General features: G+C 36.7%; 2 protein-coding genes across 3 annotated transcripts in view; both read left to right on the top strand.

The window, feature by feature from the left end:
* Window positions 1-8,444, top strand: part of LOC127654425 (sodium-coupled neutral amino acid transporter 3-like) — a 49,624-nt gene extending 41,180 nt beyond the window's left edge. For both annotated transcript variants that reach the window (XM_052141615.1, XM_052141614.1), the window contains 6 exons: window positions 454-533; window positions 615-715; window positions 959-1,083; window positions 2,304-2,448; window positions 3,831-3,934; window positions 5,266-8,444. In XM_052141615.1, the coding sequence (XP_051997575.1) occupies window positions 454-533; window positions 615-715; window positions 959-1,083; window positions 2,304-2,448; window positions 3,831-3,934; window positions 5,266-5,370 (660 nt within the window). In that variant the 3' untranslated portion in view covers window positions 5,371-8,444. The remainder of the gene's footprint in view (window positions 1-453; window positions 534-614; window positions 716-958; window positions 1,084-2,303; window positions 2,449-3,830; window positions 3,935-5,265) is intronic.
* Window positions 8,445-10,415: 1,971 nt separating this feature from the next.
* LOC127654434 (guanine nucleotide-binding protein G(i) subunit alpha-2) overlaps window positions 10,416-23,622 on the top strand; it is a 63,676-nt gene continuing 50,469 nt past the window's right edge. The window contains exon 1 of the mRNA XM_052141632.1: window positions 10,416-11,149. Coding sequence (XP_051997592.1) covers window positions 11,032-11,149 — 118 coding nt within the window. The 5' untranslated portion in view covers window positions 10,416-11,031. The remainder of the gene's footprint in view (window positions 11,150-23,622) is intronic.

The following is a 23,622-nucleotide window of genomic DNA, read 5'->3' as shown; positions in this document are numbered from 1 at the left end:
ATTACGCAAAACAGTTATTTAAATTTATTTTTGTAAAAATCATTATTAATAATTAATGTTTATTTATATATATTTATTTATAAAATAATTAATTAATAATTTTTAAGAACTATTGGTGCAAAATCCTAACTAACAATATAAGTTGAAATCAAGGAAAAATATGAATTAATAAAATATTAAATAATAAAATGATTAATTAAAAGGAATAATAAAAGGAATGATATGACCCCTGTTTAATATTGAACTATTATGCAAAACATTTCATTTTTATTTTATTCATAAAAAAAGAAAAAACCCTCAAGGAAGTATAAGTGATTTTTTACACTACCTGTTTTTCTGTGTGTCATTTGTTAATGACATGGGCCCATAGAAAGTTAATTGACAGTTAGTCCGGTTTAAGACAATGAATAACATGAACAAAGCAAGTAAAGTCATGTTATTGTTGTTCTACAGACTGCATATACAATCCCCATTCTGGCCTTCGCCTTTGTGTGCCACCCTGAAGTTCTGCCCATCTACACGGAGCTTCGCAAGTGAGTCAGCTGGATTAAAGTAGCAACATAACCGTGTGCTGTGTTTTGTAAAACATCTCACACCTTCCTCTCTCCCTGCAGTCCTACTCAGAGAAAAATGCAGCATGTTTCCAATATCTCCATTCTGATCATGTTCACCATGTACTTCCTTGCAGCCCTCTTTGGCTACCTCACATTTTACAGTAAGTTCAAAGGCAACATTTGCCCATAACTAGCCTTTTGCTGATGTAGCATGTATACGCCTGTGGGGCTGAACACACAAGACTCAAATAACATCTTATCTGCATTAATGATAGACTGAAATTATTCCTTCCCTTTGTATCAGTTCCAAAATCCATCAACAGCATTGACAATGCATAATAAATAATGTTGTACGTTTTTTAAATATTTTATTTGTTCGATTAAAATTCCTTTATTTTACACAGCTAACGTTGAGCCGGAGCTTCTGCACACATACAGCAGGATCGACCCCTACGACATTCTGATCCTGTGCGTGCGATTGGCTGTGCTCACTGCCGTCACGCTGACCGTGCCCATTGTTCTGTTCCCAGTAAGTTTTATGAGATCAAAGTGTTTATATGAAACATAAGAAGGGTGTTGAAAAGAGTAGGCAGGTTTGGCTCTCCATCCAGAATGTAATGTCACTTTCTGTTCAACGCCGTAATGCTGTGACAGTTCCCCCCTTTTAAATAATGATTTGATCATTCAGACATCATATTAAAAAGAGAGACACGTTTTTTGACCTCATCATTCAAACAGAAATAAGTATTTAACAATATTTAAATATTTAACAATCTCCTCCTCATGGACTGCACCAGATTTGCCAGTTCTTGCTGTGAGATGTTGCCCAACTCTTCCACTCTTCCACCAAGGCGCTTGCATTGATTTCCTGCTCATTCCTTCTACGATAAACCATCACCCCTGGTGAGACAATACCATGACTCTTGAGTGAAGAGCACTTTTTGCCAGTCCTGTCTGGTCCAGTGAAGGTGGGTTTGTGCCCATAGGCGACGTTGTTGCCAGTGATGTCTGGTAAGGATCTGCCTTACAGCACGCCTACAAGCCCTCAGTCCAGCCTCTCTCAGCCTATTGCGGACAGTCTGAGCACTGATGGAGGGATTGTGCATTCCTTGTGTAACTCGGGCAGTTGTTGTTGCCATCTTGTTCCTGTCCCGCAGGTGTGATATTTGGAGGTACCGATCCTGTGCAGGTGTTTTTATACGTGGTCTGCCACTGCGAGGACGATCAGCTGTTCTTCCTGTCTCCCTGAAGTGCTGTCTTAGGTGTCTCACAGTACAGACATTGCAATTTTTTGCCCTGGCCACATCTACAGTCCTCATGCCTCCATGCAGCATGCCAAAAGCATGTTCACACAGATGAGCAGGGACCCTGGGCATCTTACTTTTGGTGTTTTTCACAGTCAGTAGAAAGGTCTCTTATACCTTAATTGCTACCATCTGTAAGCTGTTAGTGTCTTAATGACCGTTCAGGTGCATGTTCATTAATTGTTTATGGTCCATTGAACAAGCATGGAAAACATTGTTTAAACCCTTTATAATAAAGATCTGTAAAGTTATTTGGATTTTTACAAAATTATCTTTAAAATACAGTGTCCTGAAAAAGGGACGTTTCTTTTTTTGCTGAGTAAATACAAATTGAATTATCAAGACCCTTAAACTTCTAATCACACCTTGCATAATAACCATGTTTATTGTGTTGTTCTGTTGAACAATCTTGTTCTCAAGCTTCAATCAGTTTCTTTTCTCAAAGGTTCGGAGAGCCATTCAGGAGATGGCGTTTCCTAATAAGGCCTTCAATTGGATCAGACACATCGCCATCGCTCTCATCCTCCTCTGCTTAATCAACATGCTGGTCATCTTCGCTCCAAACATTCTGGGCATCTTTGGCATCATCGGTGAGTCTGTCAGTCAACACTGACCAATGCACTGTCTCTGGCCAGATCAAACATGGTTTCTATTATGGTTAAGATCCTTTAACCAACTGTCAAAAATTCTGTTAGCTCAAAAGTCTAATGGCATGTGTCTGAAATGACACAGCATACACTCAGACCCCGTTTTGAGTCATCTTGTTGGCGTCATTGTTGATTTTGCTTTCTCAGTATGGGTAATGGACTCTGACATGGATGTGGTTGCTTTTGTAAGTTGTCTCTGGCCTTGAAAAGTGTTTCAAATGTCACCGTTGCTTGTTTGAAGAGATGGAATTTTTTTGTTAAGTCACTATTGTTAGTTAAGTGCGTGTCAAGGTTTAAAAGCTCATTAACACCTTTTTTAATAAAGAAGAAAATTAAACAAATCTATTAACCAATCTAAAATTGATTTATTTTAGTTGTTCAAAATTGCATTAAAAATGCAATTCATACTGACAATAATTTCCATACTTCAGTTTTATGATAAACAAGTTTTCGATTTCTGAATTATAATTCAATAATTTTAATAATAAATTCATTTTAGAGTTTAAAATAAAAAATGTCTTGGTGGTATACTTGTCCAGATATTTTTATATAGAAGAAAAGTCTTTTTAAAAGGCTGAAATTCATGATATTTTTTATTGATTTTAAATTATATTTAAATTTTATATTGAAAAATAAAATTGTATATTGTTTTCTAGAATGAATATTACTAAGAGGAGCAGTTTTGTTTAAAAATATTAATATTTGAAAAGCTTTTTTCAACCAAATCACAGATATGACGTAAATATCATATAATTTGGCGTTTTTATGACATTTATGGCAAGATTATTTCAGATTTTCATATGTTAATTGCTATACGCCCAAGTAAGCCTCTTAATATTCATGTTTTAAAAATTCTTAATATTTGTCAAAAAAATGTGTTTGAAAACATTTTTGGTGTGCACGCTCACGTTAAACCACTTTACATTTTTAAATTCATTAATTCAAAATTTTTGGCTGTAAATGATACATAAAACTTTTTTGCAAGCTCTTTCAAAACCATATGAAATAAACATAAATGCAAAAAATTACATTACTAAGAACTTTTTTAAACTACACTTTTATCATTATTTCTCATCATCTTGGACATCCTTATTTGTCATTGACCCGTTATGTCTTAACCTTCTATGTGTCGATGGCCATAAAATTTGACTGAATTGTTTTGTTGTCCAAAATTGGCTCCTCATTTAAATTGTCCTTTCTCATTTTCACCAGAAAAGACAAAATTGCTGGTTTTGATTGTCATTTTCATCATGTTCACTTAAATCATAAATCAGTTTAAATCAGATTTAAGTGAATAAATCTGATTTGTTCAATCTTTTCTCCAGGTGCAACATCAGCTCCGTGCCTGATCTTCATCTTCCCCGCCGTCTTCTACATCCAGATTGTTCCGAAGGATAAAGAGCCAATGCGCTCTACGCCCAAAATCTTTGTGAGTTATGTTTGTATGATGTAAGACTGCCCATTAACCCATAAGAGATGAAAGTAAACTTTGAAAACTGTATTTAGGCATCGGCAGAGTTCACAGTAGATTGATCCAAGATTTATTTTGTCTTCTTCAAATAGACTGTGATTCAGTCCAGCGGAGCTGATTTCTTTGGCTCTACATCATCGTGGTCTAGTGATTTACAAATTGTCTCTCTCTCTCCTACAAAAAAACTAAAATTGGCGTAAAACTGATTCAAATTAGAAATACTTTTAAGAGTATTTCTACTTTATGCAGGTGTAAACGTTCATGACTTTTACTTTTGCTTCACAATATTTTGACAATTTCCGCCAAAACTTTAACTCTGAATTAGACTTCTCTCTGTCTCTGAAACATCCCATCCTCCTATGTCAATTAATTGAAAAGAACAGACCCAATCTAACAATTTGTTTGTGAAATGGATGTCACTATTGCTGCAAATCAGTGCTTGAAGTGGGCGGGTACTCACCGGTAAGCAGTACCTGCATTTCACTAATTAAGTCAACAGAGTACTGAAAGTTTTCCCCGTCAGTTCTTCAAGTGTTAAACGTGCGCGTCTCATCTGTTCAGGGTCAGTCGTGCTCGTTAAAAGTGATAACGTGAAGCGTCATTAAACCTGCATACAAGCATATATCCTGATTGTGTTCGGTTCTATAATCAGACGCGTGTCACTGTTCTCAATCACGAACATCATCAATCAGTTGTTTTCCACTTACCAATGATTATCTGCACAAATATCTGTCTCCTGCTCAAATTCACCATATGTGCAGGACTAGGAAAGGCTCATTTTCCCCTCCTGAATGGGAGGATAAGAGAGAAGGAAGAACAGGCATTATTTGATCTAAAAAGACAGTGATAGATTGCCATTGTTTTCTTATGCGGGTTAATATTGTCATAGATATACAGACTTCAGCAGATCTAAATGCTCTTCCTCTGTTTTCATAAACTATAAACCTACTTTGTATGTTTTTATTTTAAAAGTAAAGTTAATCGGGAGTTAGGTCAGTTTTGTTCTTTAGCCAGATCTTACTAAGGAATTTATGGCCAGACCTTAAAACAATATTAATTAAATACCCCTGATTATTTTTATGTAAACAAACACACATTATAAACAGTCTTTTGTTTTTCACGTTAACATGTTAGTTACAATGAAAGTGTTAGGTTAGAAAAATATGGAAAAATATTTCAAGAATCTTTATGTGATTAATTAATTATGACTTTTGAGTACTTTATACAACATTGAAGCATTAAATAAGTCATGACTATTACATTTCTCTCTCTCTCTTTCTCTCTCTCAGGCTGCCTGCTTTGCTGGACTGGGGGTGTTGTTTATGATAATGAGTTTGAGCTTTATCATTATTGATTGGACAACAGGCAGCAGCAGTGCTCTGGGCGGCCACTAGGGGACAGACCCGGCTCAGTGTGCGTGCTTGTGGACATGCCTTTGTATGAGAGAGTTAGCTAGTGGTGTAACATACTGGAACGTGATATGACTTTTTGTCTTTTTGTCTAAAATGTGAATGTCTATTGTGTTATAGAGGGTACCCTAGGTGAGGGGGACCCAAAACAACATTTTCCACAGATAACTGCCATTATTCAGAAAAGGACTTTGATCAATTCAGCCTTATGTCGTTAATTTATAAGTACCAAGTTCACGTGTTTCGTACCATTTTAGTACAATTTTAAGACCTGGAGAGGTCAGTTCAAATGTGCTAATCATGTACAATTTTAGAAATGTTTTGTATTTATTAAAGGGTTACTGTGTGCTCTCATATCCTGTAGAAATGTGCAGTTATGGCTCAAGTTTGCTTGATGCCATTTTTCTACTTACTCTCTTTTTCTGCTTTATAAACCATAAGGCCTAATACCTGCCATGATTAACCGTAAGTACTGTAGAAAGGCGCAATAGTTACAAATACATATTAGATTTTTTTAATCAGAGTTTGCAGATATTTTGATTATTTCTGGGAGAAAAATGAAGCGAGGTCGGATACTTTTGTATATTGGTTACTCACTAGTAGTCTTGGGACAATCAAGAAGCCATGTTATCAACTATGTCCTGTGACTTGCAGTCTTTTTGGTCAAGCAAGTGTGCAATTTATCATACTGCACAATTTCAGTGTGCCAAAGCAAAAGGATTTCTATCTTTCATATAGTATATTTTCTGTTTTCCTAAATATGCACAGTATAAATAGTGAAATGCAAGGCATGTCTTGATCACATTGAGATTTAAACAGTGAAAACATACAGTATTTATTTAAATGTATCAAATATATTTTGCAATTCACTGGATGTATATTAGGGTATGTTACGGTATTAACACGTACTTCCAACAAAAAGCTTTTGTTTGTGTTGCTTTAAAAATCATGGTGGCTTAATGAGTGCTCAGCATGCTTGATGCCATTTTCGCAGTTGCTAGATATACAGAAAATGAGTCAACATTACACCTATATTTTACTTAAAATAGACATAATCCCACCTGTTAGAATTCCAACAATCATATTAAAGAGTTCACCCCAAAATGAAAGTTCTCTCATCATGCCAGATGTGTATGACTTTCTCTCTTCTGCTGAACACAAATGAAGATTTTTAGAAGAATATCTCAGCATTGTAGCGTCACACAATGCAAGTGAACAGAGAACAAAACTTGGAAGCTCCAAAAAGCACATAAATGAAGCATAAAAGTAATCCAGTGGTTAGATCCATGTCTTCAAAAGCTGTATGATAGGTGTGGGTGTGAAACAGATCAATATCAACATCTCTAAATTCTCCTCCCTTCCCAGTAGGTGGTGATATGCACGAAGAATGCAAATTGCCAAAAACAAAAGAAGAAGAATGTGGAAGTGAAAGTGAAAGTGGAGATTTATAGTTAAAAAAAGGGACTTAAACATTGATCTGTTTCTCATCCACACCTATCCTATCGCTTCTGAAGACGTGGATTAAATCTCATCATATAGATTACTTTTATGCTGCCTTTATGTGCTTTTTGAGCTTCAAAGTTCTGACCACCATTCACTTGTATTGTATGTCCCTACAGAGCTAAGATATTCTTCAAAAAGCATAATTTGTGTTCTGCAGAAGAAAGAAAGTCAAACACATCTGTGATGGCATAAGGGTGAGTAAATGATGTGAGAATTGTCATTTTCGGGTGAACTATTACTTTAAGCAATGTTGAAGTGATTTAGTTAGTGATCTGCTCTCATGGAAAAGGTTGTAAATGTTATATTTTGCATTTGTGTAATTTAACATTGTTTTAGAGTAATTTTTCAGTATTTCTGGACCAGTTTTTGGTATTAGCAGTTGTGGTTAGTTTTTAAAAAAACTGTTGAAATATTTTGAAGAACAGCAGGTTTTAGTTTAAAGGAAAGCATTGATGGCTACTGTCTTATGGGGCGTTTTCAAAAATATAATGTGTTCAGATTCTGCGGAAAAATTTACTTAAAGCCTGGAGTACCACAAGTTGCTAATATTATGTGAAAGGTGTTAATGGGCTGGTTAGGAAGTGGCAAACAGTGACAAACCGTAAACAAACATGAGTAATCCTGCAACAGAGGTTAACATGCCTTTAATGTCACCACAGTATTCATTTCAGCAGCATAGCCAAATTACACCCAGGCCCACCCAGAATATTTGATTATTCTTTGACTTCAAATATATATTTATAAAATTGTTTAAAAAATTGCATAAATTAAGTTTGAATGATAACTGTTTGAATGTGCCACTTCTCTGTTATAAAGGAGAAAAAAAATGTTGCTTTGTAAAGTTGTTAATTGTTTTAAATTTGACTCTCTATATTTTTTGGAAGGAGAAAATCCAATAGAAAAGTGCCTCTCTCAAAACCCTTTAGATACTACTTATTGTTTTCTTCTTCTTTTGCCATTGGTCACCAAAGTGCTACTTAAAGTGCTCTCAATGGAACTTAATCTTTTATAATTAGATTTGTATTTGATTTGAGTATTATTTTGTCTAGTTATAACCTCGCTAGATATATTTGCATCATGCAAAGTAGCTCTGGTTAAAAGATAAATTCAAAAGTATTGAATGTTGAAAAATCTGTTTTGTGATTCATATGCCATGTACTGAAAAATGAAAGCTATTGAAATTCTGTCAAGGTTATTCATCTCAATGCTGCCCATTTTATATAACTTTTCTCTACTGACATTGCTATCTTTTGTAATTTTGATCTGCCATTTTTCCTTTCAATAAGATTATGAAAACACCAAATGTTACAGCCTTCAGTGATAAGACTGCAAAAATCTAAATTTTGAACCATGGGAAAACAGTTGTATTTTATTGTTTGGAAAACCTTATTCTAACCAGCAAATAACACCTATTAAAGTGATACATTTGAGTTCATATGTTAGACTGTTTAGTGCTTCGTATATGATGTATATAAGTGTTGCTTTTTTTGTGATGCATATTTAGTTTGTATAGTGTAAATAGAACCACTTTGACAATAAAAATGTTGTTTTTAAACTGCAAATGAGGTTTAACTTTGTTTTAACTTTGTTTAACTCTGTTAGTTAAGGCTAGCCAGATTAAAAAAATGTGGTAGCCTATTTATTATTTCTAACACTTGAGGGCGATGCATGTAGGCCTACTTGCAGTTCCACTTCACAAATGTCAGATAACCTAATATTTATGTTAAATGAGCAAGCTTAACAATTACCCTATCACATATGTGCTAAATCAGTGCAACCTTTTTTAATACATTTAATAATGGGTGCTTGATTCATTGCATGATTGATTTTATTTATCGCTCAACTCTCTAAACACAATTTTAGTCATTTATTGTACATTTGTAATACAGTCTGTAGTTTCTTTTAAGCTCAAAGGAGAGTTCAAGTACATACGTGATGTCAATCTTGTGCTGCACTTACTCAGTAATGTTGTCTGATTCGCAAAAGTGTCGTTCTTTTGATCCGGTTCTTTTGAATGATTTGTTCGAACCGATTCGCAAAGCTTCTGTACGTTCATCACTGTAATTGGCAGTGAAACTGTGATGTTTGGGATATTTTGCTGCAATAAACAACACCAATATATAATATTATCGATAACATATTTATAGAAGCTTAGGTATTAACCACAATTTTTTTAACTACAAAAAGAAACTAAATGCAGTAGCCTACTTCTGGGGACACATTTGAATGATGACTGGTGGTTTTGATTTGCGTTATGAATTTATTTTTTTAATACAATAAAAGTAAATCAGTCTCCTTATTAGTTATATTAATATAAGTTTAATATAACTTATTAGTTATATTAGTTTAAGTCCACATTCATCATAGCTGTTACTTTACCAACCACAAGCCTCTTGTGTTGTTCTAGTATTAAATAGGCCTCTTACAGTATGCTCCTGAATACTGAAAAGCTAATAAAAGCTAATTTATGAACTGCTTTATGAAAATATTTTTTTATTTAAAATACTTTGTATTTTTGTGGAAAATATAGTTGTTTTTCTGAGCTACATAAAAAAGCAAACAACAACTAAACCCTTCAAGCGATTCAAAAGACTAGGTGAATCAATGCTTTTAAAAAGTTCAATCGATTGTTCAAACGAACCGATTCGCTACCGCTACCTGGTGGTTCTGAAACAGTAAAAAACTACTGCATTTCACAAAATAAAGTGCAACGGTGACCGCCCACTTTTTCAGACTATTATTGGGGTACCGGAGGTATTTTCCCCATTAATTTCTTCCATAGACTTTTTATAAAATCCTTCATAAAAAAGATGTGAGCCATGAACCAAACCAACCAGCTCCGAGGTGAATCACAACATCACGAACTTTGTTTTGAGGCAAAAAAAGTATTTGAAACTCGGACATAAAGACAAAAGTACAGGATGTGTACTTATCGTGTTTCATGAGGGCACGGACTACAATCCCATGAAGCATTGCGAATGATGTCGTTGAATAAAAAAGGACGGGACTATATAAAACTGTTGATTTTAGGTTGTTCATTATAAGTATAGAAACAATATACTTTACATTTATCGTAAAGTATCCTTATGTACAATATATAAGTAGTTTAGGGTGAAGGGAGACCAACTCGATAACGTCATTCAGTGCGTCACGGGAGCGCGCGGAAGCTCCGAGACACGTTTCGCGGGTTTCGTTGGACGCAGTTCTCTGATTGGTGGATCTTTCTCTGCTGTATCATGGGTTATGTAGTTGTTTGCCATGAATTCCACTATCAAGCTCGATTTTTAAACAATGAAGTTAAGATAACGCAGACGGGTGGCTTCAACGGAAGTATACACCATCGATGAACAACATCATAGCTCATGGTAGATCTGTTTTTGAAGGATTATTAGTTCTCGCTGAAAATCAATTCGTCTATGGGATAAATGAATGGGACTTTTACTTCCGTAACCAGACTTTTGCGCTCTATTCTCGCGCAGTTGTTCAGCAGTGGGTGGGTGCTGCACGCTTTGACATTCTCACGCTCTGTTTATTCCTCAGAAGAAACGAGCTGCTCCGGAGCGTGGCACGCCAAACGGTTTATAGGTCGATTTTTTGAATATGAAATATTTTTAATCTCTCTGCGTCTGGATTGGAATGCAGACAGTTTGAATTTTAAAATAACGGATAAATACATGAGAGGTTGTTTGGCGGTAGAATTCTCAGCTGGAACCAATTTTGACCACTTGCGTGTAAAGGCATCTGCCTCAATGCAGGCAAATTATTTTATATTTCAGGAACTGTGAGCGGTATATGAAAGCACAGAAGACGCACTTCTAAATGCGGCAGCTCTTTGACCTGAAATGAGGTGCTAAAGGAAGCTTATTGATTTGGTTGGAAACTAAAACAACTTTTTTTTACTGTGTCAAAACAACCAATTGATGACAACGGATTGATGGAGAATTACAAGCCTGGGAATTTCGGTATCACACCTTTGAAATTGTGATACGTCGCGCCTTTATATCACATTTATCAATCTACACGTCTGTATGTTAATAGTTTAGTTTTTGTGCTTTGGTGAACGGCCTGTGTTGAGCTGAAAGTCACAATTCTTCGCTTGTTATCATTCGGAAAGCGCAAGTTTGACGTGCGCGCGGTTCGACCATGGGCTGCACGGTGAGCGCAGAGGACAAGGCGGCCGCCGAAAGATCAAAGATGATCGACAAAAACCTGCGCGAGGATGGAGAGAAGGCGGCGCGCGAGGTGAAACTGCTCCTGCTTGGTAAGTCATGGCACGTCATGTGTGTGTATTATTCTTGGCAGATCCGTTTGTTTGAATTGATTCGTCCATTTACAGTTCAGTAGCCTCTCCACAAAGATTAATTAACCCCAGGGCGAATCGCCACTTGCATGCTTGCATAAAAACACCATGCCAAGACTTCAACACTCATTTGGGGGCGTTATGTATGACAGTAGGCATATGGGTTTGAGTATATTGATGTGTGGTCCGCTCGATCAGTGATGGTTAAACCGGATGGGGGCAAACGCAGCAGCATCCGTCCGATGAGCGTTTGGTGGCTTTCATTTGCGTGTGAATCAAACGCAAGCACGTATCGAATCTGGCAGAAGGAAATGCTAATTCGCTTAAAGTACTATTTTTAGGCACTACCATTGGATTTTGGACATGTACCGTGGTATTGCCATTTCATTCTTTCGAGCACCTTTAAATACCTTGTAAATAGGGTGGGGTGGGGGGGTCTTTTTGTGGCATCTTCAAGTACCATATGAAAGAAAATTGGTGTTAACATGTTTTTTGGACTTGGTACCATAGTATTATCATGCTCTTTTGGCTGATATGCTATGTACCATGTTATATATATATATATATAAATACATAAATATATAAATAAACATGTACTTGGAGTGATTTCATCAATGCAAATATGGAATAAAACATTTAGTACCTTATCAAAGTATCATGGGATGACCATGTTTTTTTGGACTTTGTACCATGGTAATGCTAAAGCCATGCAAATATCATGAAATATAAATATGGTAAACATTCTGTATCATGGTATATATTAATGTCCTAAGTTGATACTGTGTTTTTGAACATGTGGAACTGTGGTAATATTTGAACTACCTTGGAGTACTATATTTTTAGACATGATGCTGTGGTGATTTACCAATACATCATGTTAAAATCATGGTATGTGAATACGGTAATCATTCAGTTTTATATAGCCTAAGTAATGTCGGTATTACTATCACATACCATCTCACTGTACCACTGTACATTTTGTATGTATATGCCCAACATAGAGTCCTCCATCCTATTCTTCATCTTACACATACTGTCATTACCTGCTTTATATGTACACTATTATGGGTTGCAGTACATATGTAATCTATATGCTTCATTGTGTGCTATATTATGCTATTCTTTCATTTAGAATCGTTTGAGAAATCCAAATAAAATATAACACACAACAAAATTGTCACAATGACAAAATGTACTCCTGTAGCTCTTCTACTCTACGACTTCTAGCTACACATCAGAATTGGAAAATTACATCATTATTAATGTTTAATTATGTGGTTTCCATGCATACTACATTGTCCCTTATGCTCATGTGTTTAGTTTAGGCTAAATAATTACAGCTCTCATGTTCTGCCTGTTGAGTTGCTTTTTTTGTAGCTGTATAACTTGTCATTATCTGAAGTGAGCAGGAATTCAGGTAAACAGGTACACCCACCACTATGTATGATTATAGCAAGTAGACCAAGTTAGAAATAAACAATAGTCTGCAGGTTGCACGGCTCTCACATAACCCTGGTGTGTGAATCAGATAAGTACAGATCTAAACAAAAGACTTGGCCATTCAGTTATACTTCATTAATGCTGAGTGCTCCTGCTGTAACCAGTCCATTTTCATTTTGTGAGGTTGACCGGTGGTAATCGAAAGCGTGTTTGATTTGGAAAATACGTGGAGCGAAGAAACGGTGTGGGTTGTTTAGAGATTCTGTTGTAATGGTGCACAAATACACCTGCTTTATGAGTCTTAAAAGAATAGTTTACCCAAAAATTTAAATTCTGCCATTATTTGGTGTGATATCGACTGAGCAAGTAGGTACCTAATGTCTAGAGTATACCTGGGTTTTCCCATCTTATTCCCATAGAGATGACCAATCAACAAACAGAATTTCCCGAAACAATGCAGGCATCAAATTTAGCTAACTTTCTATTTAACACTTAATTCTTATAAAGGAAATATCTGTGAACAAATTTGGTTACTGTAAGAAATTACAGTATATTGCCATAAAATATGAGTCCTGTTTGACCTGACACTTACATTACCAACCTGTCTCATAGTGAAAACATGACTCTATATAAATGTAGCAAAACTTGTTATACATGTCTCCAGGTACAATTCCCTGCAGTTTCCAGGTAAAATTAACACTAAAGGTGCTACAGCAACTGTGTGGCTTCTTAACTTTCACTGAAATCATGACATTAATGGCTGATTATGACTTTATAAATACTAATTTTTCTCTATATTACTCAGACCATGCTATTATATGATATCGATACACTTTTACTCTAACGCAACATTTGAAAAGCAATACTTTTTTAACGCTTGTATTACAAACCCACCTACATATACACTTATTCCAAGCCGATTATCTTGTGCAGTACTTCACCTGATTTTGATTCGAAGGACAGCGGTTCAAGACCAGCCATGAACTCAAGCTGACAGGTGACATGAGTCATAGAAGCGACACATAATTACGTGGCTGCTTCAGAAATTGTGTTTTTTATTTCACTTCTGCATTTTAAAATGCACAGGTTTAGGCTTAGATTAGGAAAGGATGTCTGTTTTAAACATCTTATTTATATTTGAAAATAATCTTGGTTAGGTTCAGGCAAAAGTTTAAGGTTAGGGAGGTATGTTTTAATCAATAAAACCGCATCTGAATAAGACAGCATTTCACTCTCTTTCACTGGAAAACTGCAGCCAAACGTATTGTAAAGGACGATCATTTTTATTTGCAAAAGTGTTGTCATGTTCACATACATTTTTAAGAGATCAGGCATAAACCATGGTTTGAGTAAGGGGTTACACGTCATTTTTATTTGTATAACTCCTTTCATAACACATACAGTTTCAAAGCAGCTTTACAGAAAGTCATGCACAACAGCAAATTAAACCATTATATCTATAAAGCCTTAGAGTCACCATTGTGTAGTTTGATTAAATACGATTATGAAGTGTGTATAAAAATAAGTAATTAAATAATAATTGTATTTATTACAATTATCTCTGTGAGCAAGCTGAAGGTGACTGTGTCAAGGAACACAAAACTCCATAAGATGTTGGTTAATGGAGAAAAATGACCTTGGGAGAAACCAGACTCACTGTGGGGGCCAGTTCCCTTCTGACTAAACAACATGAATATAATGCCAATATTAGTTATTTATGTGCAGTGCAAGTCATGGTTTAAAATGAGTAAACTAAGTGTTAAGGGTCAGTGTTTAAACAAAGATTTTGTATGAACTGTAAGATTAATGACTAATGTCTTTTGAAGTTCATCCTGGATTAACTACAGAAGTTCACATAAATGCACTGTCCTTTGTTAGTTGGCTGATGAAGGCTTTTGTTGACAATTTGATAGTCTAATGTATTCCATTTTAAGTGTAGTGTAGAGAGTAATTCAGCATTAGACCAAGGTGATGCAGACCGAGTTCAGTAAGGTGCATTGTTCAATGGTTTGTTTATTTTCACTATGGGAGTAAAAGTATATATTTTTTTGTACGAGCCAACTCGTAATTTATTTTTCATGCTATTTATTACAACCCGTCGCCTCGCCACCCTTAACTGTGCACATTCTTGCACGCTGGAGTATTTGTGTCCTATATGTCATATCCTGTTAATACATCAGCATGAGTGTTCTAATTCTGACAGCATTGGAACAGGTGCGACAGCAGCGCTCTCTCCACAATACACTTCACCCTGTATACAGAGAGAGAATACCGAGAAAACTGTCCAGGGAGAGAACATAGCGAGACAGACTTGAGATGTAATCAAAAATTTAACAACTCAGTTTGACACTCACTCCCCCCAGGCAGCCTATACCACGTTCAACTAAAGAACAGCCCTCTATATGAATAAATAAATCCAATCCAGAAAGTATACGTTTTACAGTTTTCACATCGCTGGCTCATTTTTTAATCAACAATGAGACAAGTGTCACCCAGCGTTCATGTCCTGGCTGGTACTGTGTAAATGGGATTTTTCTGCACACCACATTGTTTACATTGCTCTGACTAATTACTTTTATACTGTCAGGCCTAAAAATGACAGATAACCACAGCATTAATCTTCTGGCATTTCCTAACCTGTAAACGCAACATAATTACTCATCGATGACTTTTGTTTGTGGTCTCTAGCACTATATTCCGGTCTGTTCAATTGAGCACTTTCACAATATTGCTAGATGTACATGGACCATAAGTTTGAAATACTCTGAATGTAGGAATAAATTGAGAATTTTTGTAATTTTTACATTACAAAACTCTATTGACATGTGTTTCTTGAGTTACTAGTCAATGTTTACTGGCTCAAATCAAGCAGTTCACAAGAGGCAGTTACTCTTATTACATTAAAAGCCAATTTCTTTGTAGAAGACCTTAATAGCGCCGCCATTTTTTTTTTTTAGCATTAAAACAACAGAGCATCAGCATTGTAAACACAGAGACAATCAATTAAAGTGTATGATGGTTCATTTGTGACTCGAGCCCTCAACATTTGATCGAATTGAGATGTGTCTGCACATTTTTAAAGACCGAACTATAAGTTGAGCTACAGAACTGGTTACTGAAATAAAACCATGTAAGTGACTGATTTTAAATGCACTTCTTAGGCAGCAAGTATTTTGTAGTGTTAGCATTGTGAGTAGGATGTTAACACTAAAAATGCAACAAAAGAAGGATTCTACGAGTACCCGCACTTCTTCAGCAGTCAAAACGGAATGTGGAATGTTGAACACTTTAAGCGTTCGCAGCTTACTGTACTTACCGGAAGGGGCGGAGTTACCTTTCTGCATTGCTGGTCTGACCAAACAATTGTAAATAATGGAGATTGTGGCAACTAGCGAAACTTCAGTGAAGACGGCACCTTATAAATGTGAGTTGAATGCTTTACCATCACAACATGCGGTGAATATTTACATTATTTGAGATGCAAGTGTTGAACTGAGTTTGGCTAACACGCTAAACAAGCCCTACTATTTAGTCTTATTGTGTGCAATTCATCACTGCACATTATTCGGAAGGAAATGTTTTTTTTGTTTGTTGTAAAATTTCATCAAAATATATTAACCAAATGCAAACAGGGATAGTTCACAATTGTCTACTAGTCAAATAGTGAGTTTGACTAGTTTATCTTAGATTCGTCTTTTATTTTTTGTAATAAATTTTTTTTTTATTGATTCCTACAAAACTTATATACAGTACAAGAGCAAAACACATATACCGCCGCTACAGTGTGTCTATAAAGTAACTTAATCCATCCAATAAAATCTTAAAACGATAATTCCATTCTACCATATCGAATGCCTTTTTGGCGTCAAGTGAGATGGCTGCGACTGGAGTCTGATCACTCGCCAGTGCCCACATGATATTGATGAAATGCCTGATGTTATCAGAAGAGCTGTTGCTCCGAATAAACCCCACCTGATCTGTATGTATAAGAGATGTCTTAACTTAATTGGTTAGCTAGAATGTTTGACAATATTGTTATGTCTAGCTGGATCAAGGAAATTGGACAGTAACTCTTACACTCGTACACTTGCATCTTGGATCTCGGGCTTGTGTCATGGTTGGAGGAATGATTCCGTATAAACTTCTAACAAAAGTGGAGTCAGTTCTGTAGCAGAAGATCAGAAAAATTCAGCGGCAAAACCATCTGTCCTCGGAGCCTTTGCTTTATTACCTCGCCCAACTCCTCCAAGGTTATCTCAGGATCAAGAGAATGTTTTTGCTCAGTTGTCATCTTGGGGAGTTCTAATGGTTCCTCAAAGTTTCTAATATCTTCATCGGTAGATGAAGATAGCATTATTAATATAAATGACTGAGGTAAATATTTAATCACCAGCAGATTTCACTGAGAGAATGGTAGAAAAAGAGCCTCTCTGCTTTATATTTCTAGACAAAATCTTCCCCGCTTTGACCCCCGACTCAAAGTATGACTGTCCAAAACTCCACCTTCTGTGACAAAATAATATTATATCTGTATTTCAATCGGGTCAATTCTCTGAGGCCATCAGACGGCATTTGGCACTTCAGCTCTGCCTCGGCACTTTTAATATTCCCTTGCAAATCCACGAGTTCTCATGCTTTGGATTTTTCGATGAATGAGTCGTAATGTGTGATACGACCCCGAAGAACCACTTTAAGTGTCACCAAGCCATGCCCACTGAGGATACTGTTTGGTCTCCATATAAACATTTATTTCAGCCTTTTGCAAAATCCTGAATTCCAACAAATTTTAAAGGGATACATTAAAGCACCACCTATATGGTTTCTTTTTTCCTTATGTGGCAACACCTCTAAACACTCCAGGGTGTGATCTGAGACTAATATTTTTCCAATTGAGCAATCAACAACAGATGAAATGAGAGACGTGTGTGTGTGTGTGTGTGTGTGTGTGTGTGTGTGTGTGTGTGTGTGTGTGCATGTGTATATATATCTATTCTAGAATAAATCTTATTGACTGATGAAAAGAATGTATAGTCCCTACCAGATGGGTTTAAAAGTCTGCAAATATCTGCTAGACCAAGATTTTTACACATCTTGCATTCCTTGAAACGATCACGTTTTTCTTTCGTCAAATTCTCAAAGTCTGGTAACAAGAAAATGTTGTGGTTCTTCCAAGAAAGCCTTCCTTTACTCCTCGTCTCACGTAACGCAAGAGCTTTATCGGATTATCTCAGAAATTTGATCGGGCCTGTCTTTTAGCGGATCTCCGAGCCGGGACTCTGAGCTTGCTCGATTTCTAGTTTATGGCCTGTTATGTCGAGCAGACTTGGGAAGAGCTCGTCTAGGAATTTTACCATATCACAGCGTGCTCAGGAATTCCAACAATTCGGATGTTGTTTTGTCGATTACAATTCTCCAAATCCTCCAGTTTTTCCCAGAAGCCCTCCAAATCTATCTTTGTTGCTAGCAGATTAGCAGCTAATTCCCTCTCCGATGACTCCAGATAATCGATCCGTTTCTCGACGTCCGACAATCTTTTAATCATCTCAGAGAATTTCATCTAAATGGAAGTGATCGATTGACGTATTACAGCAAGATCCTCCAAGTCCCAACAACCTTTGTCAGTATTGCCGACACATTCGTCAATTCACGACGGATTTCTTTCAGTTCACCGTCCGAATTGTCTCGAATCTCACCGGTTTATGAAACAAATGATTAAAACTAGCAAAGTGCATCGAGCGAGTCTGACCCTCGGATGGCACCCATCTGTCTTTTTTTATTTTTTATATTTTTAGTCATGTTTTTAGCATTGCATTTTAAGAGGCCTTGTCAAATCAAATGTATTTCGATACTACTACATTCTGTTTCATTTAATTCCAAAACAATTAAGCTACTTATAGCGTTTTTGAAAGCAAGAATTCAATGCCGTGAGTTTGGGGTGAAACTAACTCTTTGACCAATGCCAGACAGGGGTTGTGTTTGGGTAATCCCTTTGAAAACAGTTATTATTTTTGCAGTTCTATTTGTTAACGCTAATGGTGCAGAAACTTCACCTTCACACTTCACCTTTAACACAGCATGCACAAAACAAGGCAAGGACATTTTGTGATAAAGCTAGTAGATCTATTGTTGCACAGCTAGAAGGCGAGTGACTTCTGTGCTTTATCAGTTGCACTGTTTATAGTACGAATGTTGAGTCATAGTGTTGTGTCTCATGACATCATTTGGAGGAGTTCAACTTGTGCTGTTATGAGGGACAGAGACGGGTAGAGGTCAGAGCAGGATACATCTTTCAGGAGAGGTCCAACTCCGAGGGGGTTTGCGGGGTGGTGTAAGAATTCCAGACAGTTATAAAACCACTTGATAAAAGCAGAACCTTCTTTTACCTTCAGGTAGAGTGCAAAAACAGCTCGCCAAGGTGACACATCTCAGAACAGGGACAGCTCCCCGCACAGTCACTGTCACCCACTTGCATTTTCAAAACACACACATACACGCACGCACACACACACACTTCACAATGAAAATCTGTCCTCCAAATACCTCCTCGCAAACACGCATTTGAAAACAGACTTCTGGCTCCTCTGTTTCCTATTTCAACTTCTCTCAAAGGTCTTACACCAACCTTGCTCACATTGTTACATAGCATGATGTCAGATCTTCAAGTCTCAGCATGGCAAATTTCAAAAGTTGGTGTTGCTGTTCGTCCCTTGAAAATTGAAGAAATAAATAGTTTTATGCCTTTGTGGTGTTTGTTTTATTTAATATTTTGGCCTATTTTCAAGTGTATCATAATATTCAGTGAGAAGTAACAAAGGGCCAACCTGGTCTCATAGAATCACATGACTATACCTACATTTTTGCTAAATAATTTTTACATGGCTTGTTGTACATATTGCTGCAGTTTCCTGGTGAAATGAACACTAGAGGTGATACAACAACAATAACTTAACAAATTGACTTTCACACAAATCCAACCCAGTCTCATGAAAGTGAGTTCTTATTTTACGAGTTGGCTTTTTCGTATGATTTCATACAAGTTTGTTCGTATGAATTTGAATTGGAAGTCTAATGCGGAAGTAAGCGTGTGTTTTGCGCACGAGGCGTTAAGGACATGCTTACTAATAGTATGCCCTTATCTAAACCTAACTGATCTGTAGAGTGTGTAAACATGATAAGAAGCTGTTATGTGTGACAGAAGCAAGTAATTGTTTCGTATTATATGGGAACGATGTCCAACGACATCAGTGGCTGTAGTGAAAGTCATACGAATTCATACAAGTGCAGTTGTAAGATATCAAACGAATTAGCCAAACTGAGAAAAGTCGTATGAATCTTTGTGATTTCACTGTTAGAGTGTGCAGCACAAATCATTAAAAATGCAGATTTTAAGTTCATGAACACTTCGCCCTGTTCTTCACACAAATGCTCTCTTATGACTTCTAAACACTTTTACAATAGTGCATGAGGTGATACATTTTAACATTTGCATTACACAACCAACTACATGTACAAGCTTGTTTGAACTTGATCAAATTGCACGGTAGCTCAACTGATAGAGCGTTGCACTTGTGATATTAAGGACTTGGGTAGGAGTACTGAAGAGCACGCGAGTTGACGTGAGCTAAAAGTGTCATAGAAGAACCGCAAAATGAAGAGTTTGCTTCAGAGATTGTGGTTTTTGTCACATTTGCTATTTCTGATACTATCGGTTAGGTTTATGTTTTAGGTAGGGAGGTAGGTTTTGTTGATTTAAAACTAAAAGCATTAACCTTAAAAACCTAATTTGTTTGGGAGAACATTTGTGGCACAATGTTGATTACCACAGCTAGTAATTTCAACTCATCCCTCCTTAAAAACAAGCAAAAATCGAGGCTAACGTGTGGCACTTGCAATGGAAGTGAATTGGGCCAATTTTTGGAAAGTTTATAGGCAGAAATGTGAAGCTTATGATTTTATAAAAGCACTTACATTTTAATTATTTTATTAAAACGTGTATTATTTGAGCTGTCAAGTTGTCATTTGAAGGATTTAGGGTTTACAACAGCTTTATCTTCTGTAGAACACAAAAAGAAGGATTGTTGAAGAATCTTTTTAAGGTTTTCCTCTGAAATATTCCTATGAAGGGATTGTGCACAACAAGAATCGATTTTAATTCCATATTGTCTTTAATCGCTGCTGAGGTCCACCGAAGTAAATGCTTTTTCTGTTGAGTTGTTTGTACTAGTTGTACATTAGTAGTCCCTTTATTGCTCTGTTTGTTTATTGATCTCAGTCTTTTGGTGCTAAAATGCTTGCAGCCAATCAATGACCTGCTGTGCTGTTTGTGTCATTGTAGATGGTTTTGCATCAGTCTGTCTGCTCAGAAATGTAAATTGCACTCTTGTCTCCGATTAGGCCACTTGACGGGTGGCATTGTTGAGCTTACCAGAGATCAAAGACCCTAGACGCACCACAGATGATGACTCTTTATACACCAGTGCTCCTAATTGGTGTAATTTATCACCGTATTGAATGCTATCATTATAGACACCCTTCTGAACGTCTCGAGTGTTATTGTCTTGGAGAGGAAACTATTGGCATGCAGTAAGTATGCTTATAGTCTGAAAAAACAGAAGGTGAAATTACTATTTTCTACTCTAAATTGCTATTTCTGTATGTGGCGTCGTGATCAGTGCACATTAGTTGCCTAAAAATGTAAATTATATTTTTTTTTACTCAACTTCATGTCATTCCAAACCTTGGACATTTTGCAAATCTCATTATCACAAAGCTTTACAGGTTTGTAATGACATGGAGATGAGGAAATGATTACAAATTCGGGTAAACCATTATTTCAGTGGAAAAAAATTACATTGGTTGAAATATTTCTTAAGCGCATTTGGTTTCTGGTTTCTCCTGGGACAGTATACCCGACACCTAAACTTACCATGTTTAATCCATATTGAAATTCTTTGACTTTACTAGCTATACATACACTCACCTAAAGGATTATTAGGAACACCATACTAATACTGTGTTTGACCCCCTTTCGCCTTCAGAACTGCCTTAATTCTACGTGGCATTGATTCAACAAGGTGCTGAAAGTATTCTTTAGAAATGTTGGCCCATATTGATAGGATAGCATCTTGCAGTTGATGGAGATTTGTGGGATGCACATCCAGGGCACGAAGCTCCCGTTCCACCACATCCCAAAGATGCTCTATTGGGTTGAGATCTGGTGACTGTGGGGGCCATTTTAGTACAGTGAACTCATTGTCATGTTCAAGAAACCAATTTGAAATGATTCGAGCTTTGTGACATGGTGCATTATCCTGCTGGAAGTAGCCATCAGAGGATGGGTACATGGTGGCCATAAAGGGATGGACATGGTCAGAAACAATGCTCAGGTATATAAACGATGCCCAATTGGCACTAAGGGGCCTAAAGTGTGCCGAGAAAACAACCCCCACACCATTACACCACCACCACCAGCCTGCACAGTGGTAACAAGGCATGATGGATCCATGTTCTCATTCTGTTTACGCCAAATTCTGACTCTACCATCTGAATGTCTCAACAGGAATCGAGACTCATCAGACCAGGCAACATTTTTCCAGTCTTCAACTGTACAATTTTGGTGAGCTCTTGCAAATTCTAGCCTCTTTTTCCTATTTGTAGTGGAGATGAGTGGTACCCGGTGGGGTCTTCTGCTGTTGTAGCCCATCCGCCTCAAGGTTGTGGCAAAGTTGCTCTTCTTTCAGCTTGAATCAGTCGGCCCATTCTCCTCTGACCTCTAGCATCAACAAGGCAATTTCGCCCACAGGACTGCCGCATACTGGATGTTTTTCCCTTTTCACACCATTCTTTGTAAACCCTAGAAATGGTTGTACGTGAAAATCCCAGTAACTGAGCAGATTGTGAAATACTCAGACCGGCCCGTCTGGCACCAACAACCATGCCACGCTCAAAATTGCTTAAATCACCTTTCTTTCCCATTCTGACATTCAGTTTGGAGTTCAGGAGATTGTCTTGACCAGGACCACACCCCTAAATGCATTGAAGCAACTGCCATGTGATTGGTTGATTTAGATAATTGCATTAATGAGAAATTGAACAGGTGTTCCTAATAATCCTTTAAGTGAGTGTAAATTTAGAGGTTATTATATATATTAATTTTACTTAAATATCATTATCGCCAACGATCAGTGCCGATTAGTATTGGTGGCCAATATATAGACAAGATAAACCTGTAGAAATTTGACAAGCGGTATTCATTTTTTATTATATTTTCTATCGTGGTTATGCAAAATCAAAATGTGCAGCTCTTGCTATTCACATTACACATACATGGTACACATTCTGTCTAAAAAATAGAGGAACAAGGCAGTGTGGCTTCAAGTGAGATTTGAAAAAGACAATTGAAGAGGGTTTTTCAGGCACTGACAATTTTTCAGCAGCCGCCCAAGAGACATTTCAACTGCCGAAGCAAATTCAATAATTTTCATGTCGTATTGTAAATATGCTTCTCATCTGACAGGCGCAGCTGTGTTTCATGTGATTATCGCAAGATATCTCTGTAACATTCAAGTGTGCCCGACACGCCACAAAACTTATGTGACACATTTGATTTCTAGTGATTTATTTATTTTTTAACCTTGAAGCGCTTTGGGGAAGTCAAACATTTCAAACGCTTGGACAGTCATTCTAACCAACACTGATGAGGAAAACCGCTAAAACAATGTGCCATGCACCAACATTTATATTAAGTTTGAATGATGTTAGAAATTAGAAAACAATCTGGCCATTTTTGCCTTCAGATATTAAAATATTCTGTAAAGAGATGACTTTAATCATGAAGCCTGATGCTTTTAAGATGTCGAGTTTCTTGAGGAAAGTTTATAATAAAAAGAATACGTTAACAACATCAAACTGATATGTTGCATAATGTGAAATATAGTATTTTGGCAAGGTTGATTTAAAACCAAATATGTGTGTAGAGCAGAGTCTGACCGACC

Source organism: Xyrauchen texanus, chromosome 13 (genome assembly GCF_025860055.1).
Source record: "Xyrauchen texanus isolate HMW12.3.18 chromosome 13, RBS_HiC_50CHRs, whole genome shotgun sequence".
In the NCBI taxonomy this organism is placed as follows: Eukaryota; Metazoa; Chordata; class Actinopteri; order Cypriniformes; family Catostomidae; genus Xyrauchen; species Xyrauchen texanus.
The sequence above is the reverse complement of the archived record's forward strand: the minus strand, read 5'-3'. Positions and strand labels throughout refer to the sequence as shown.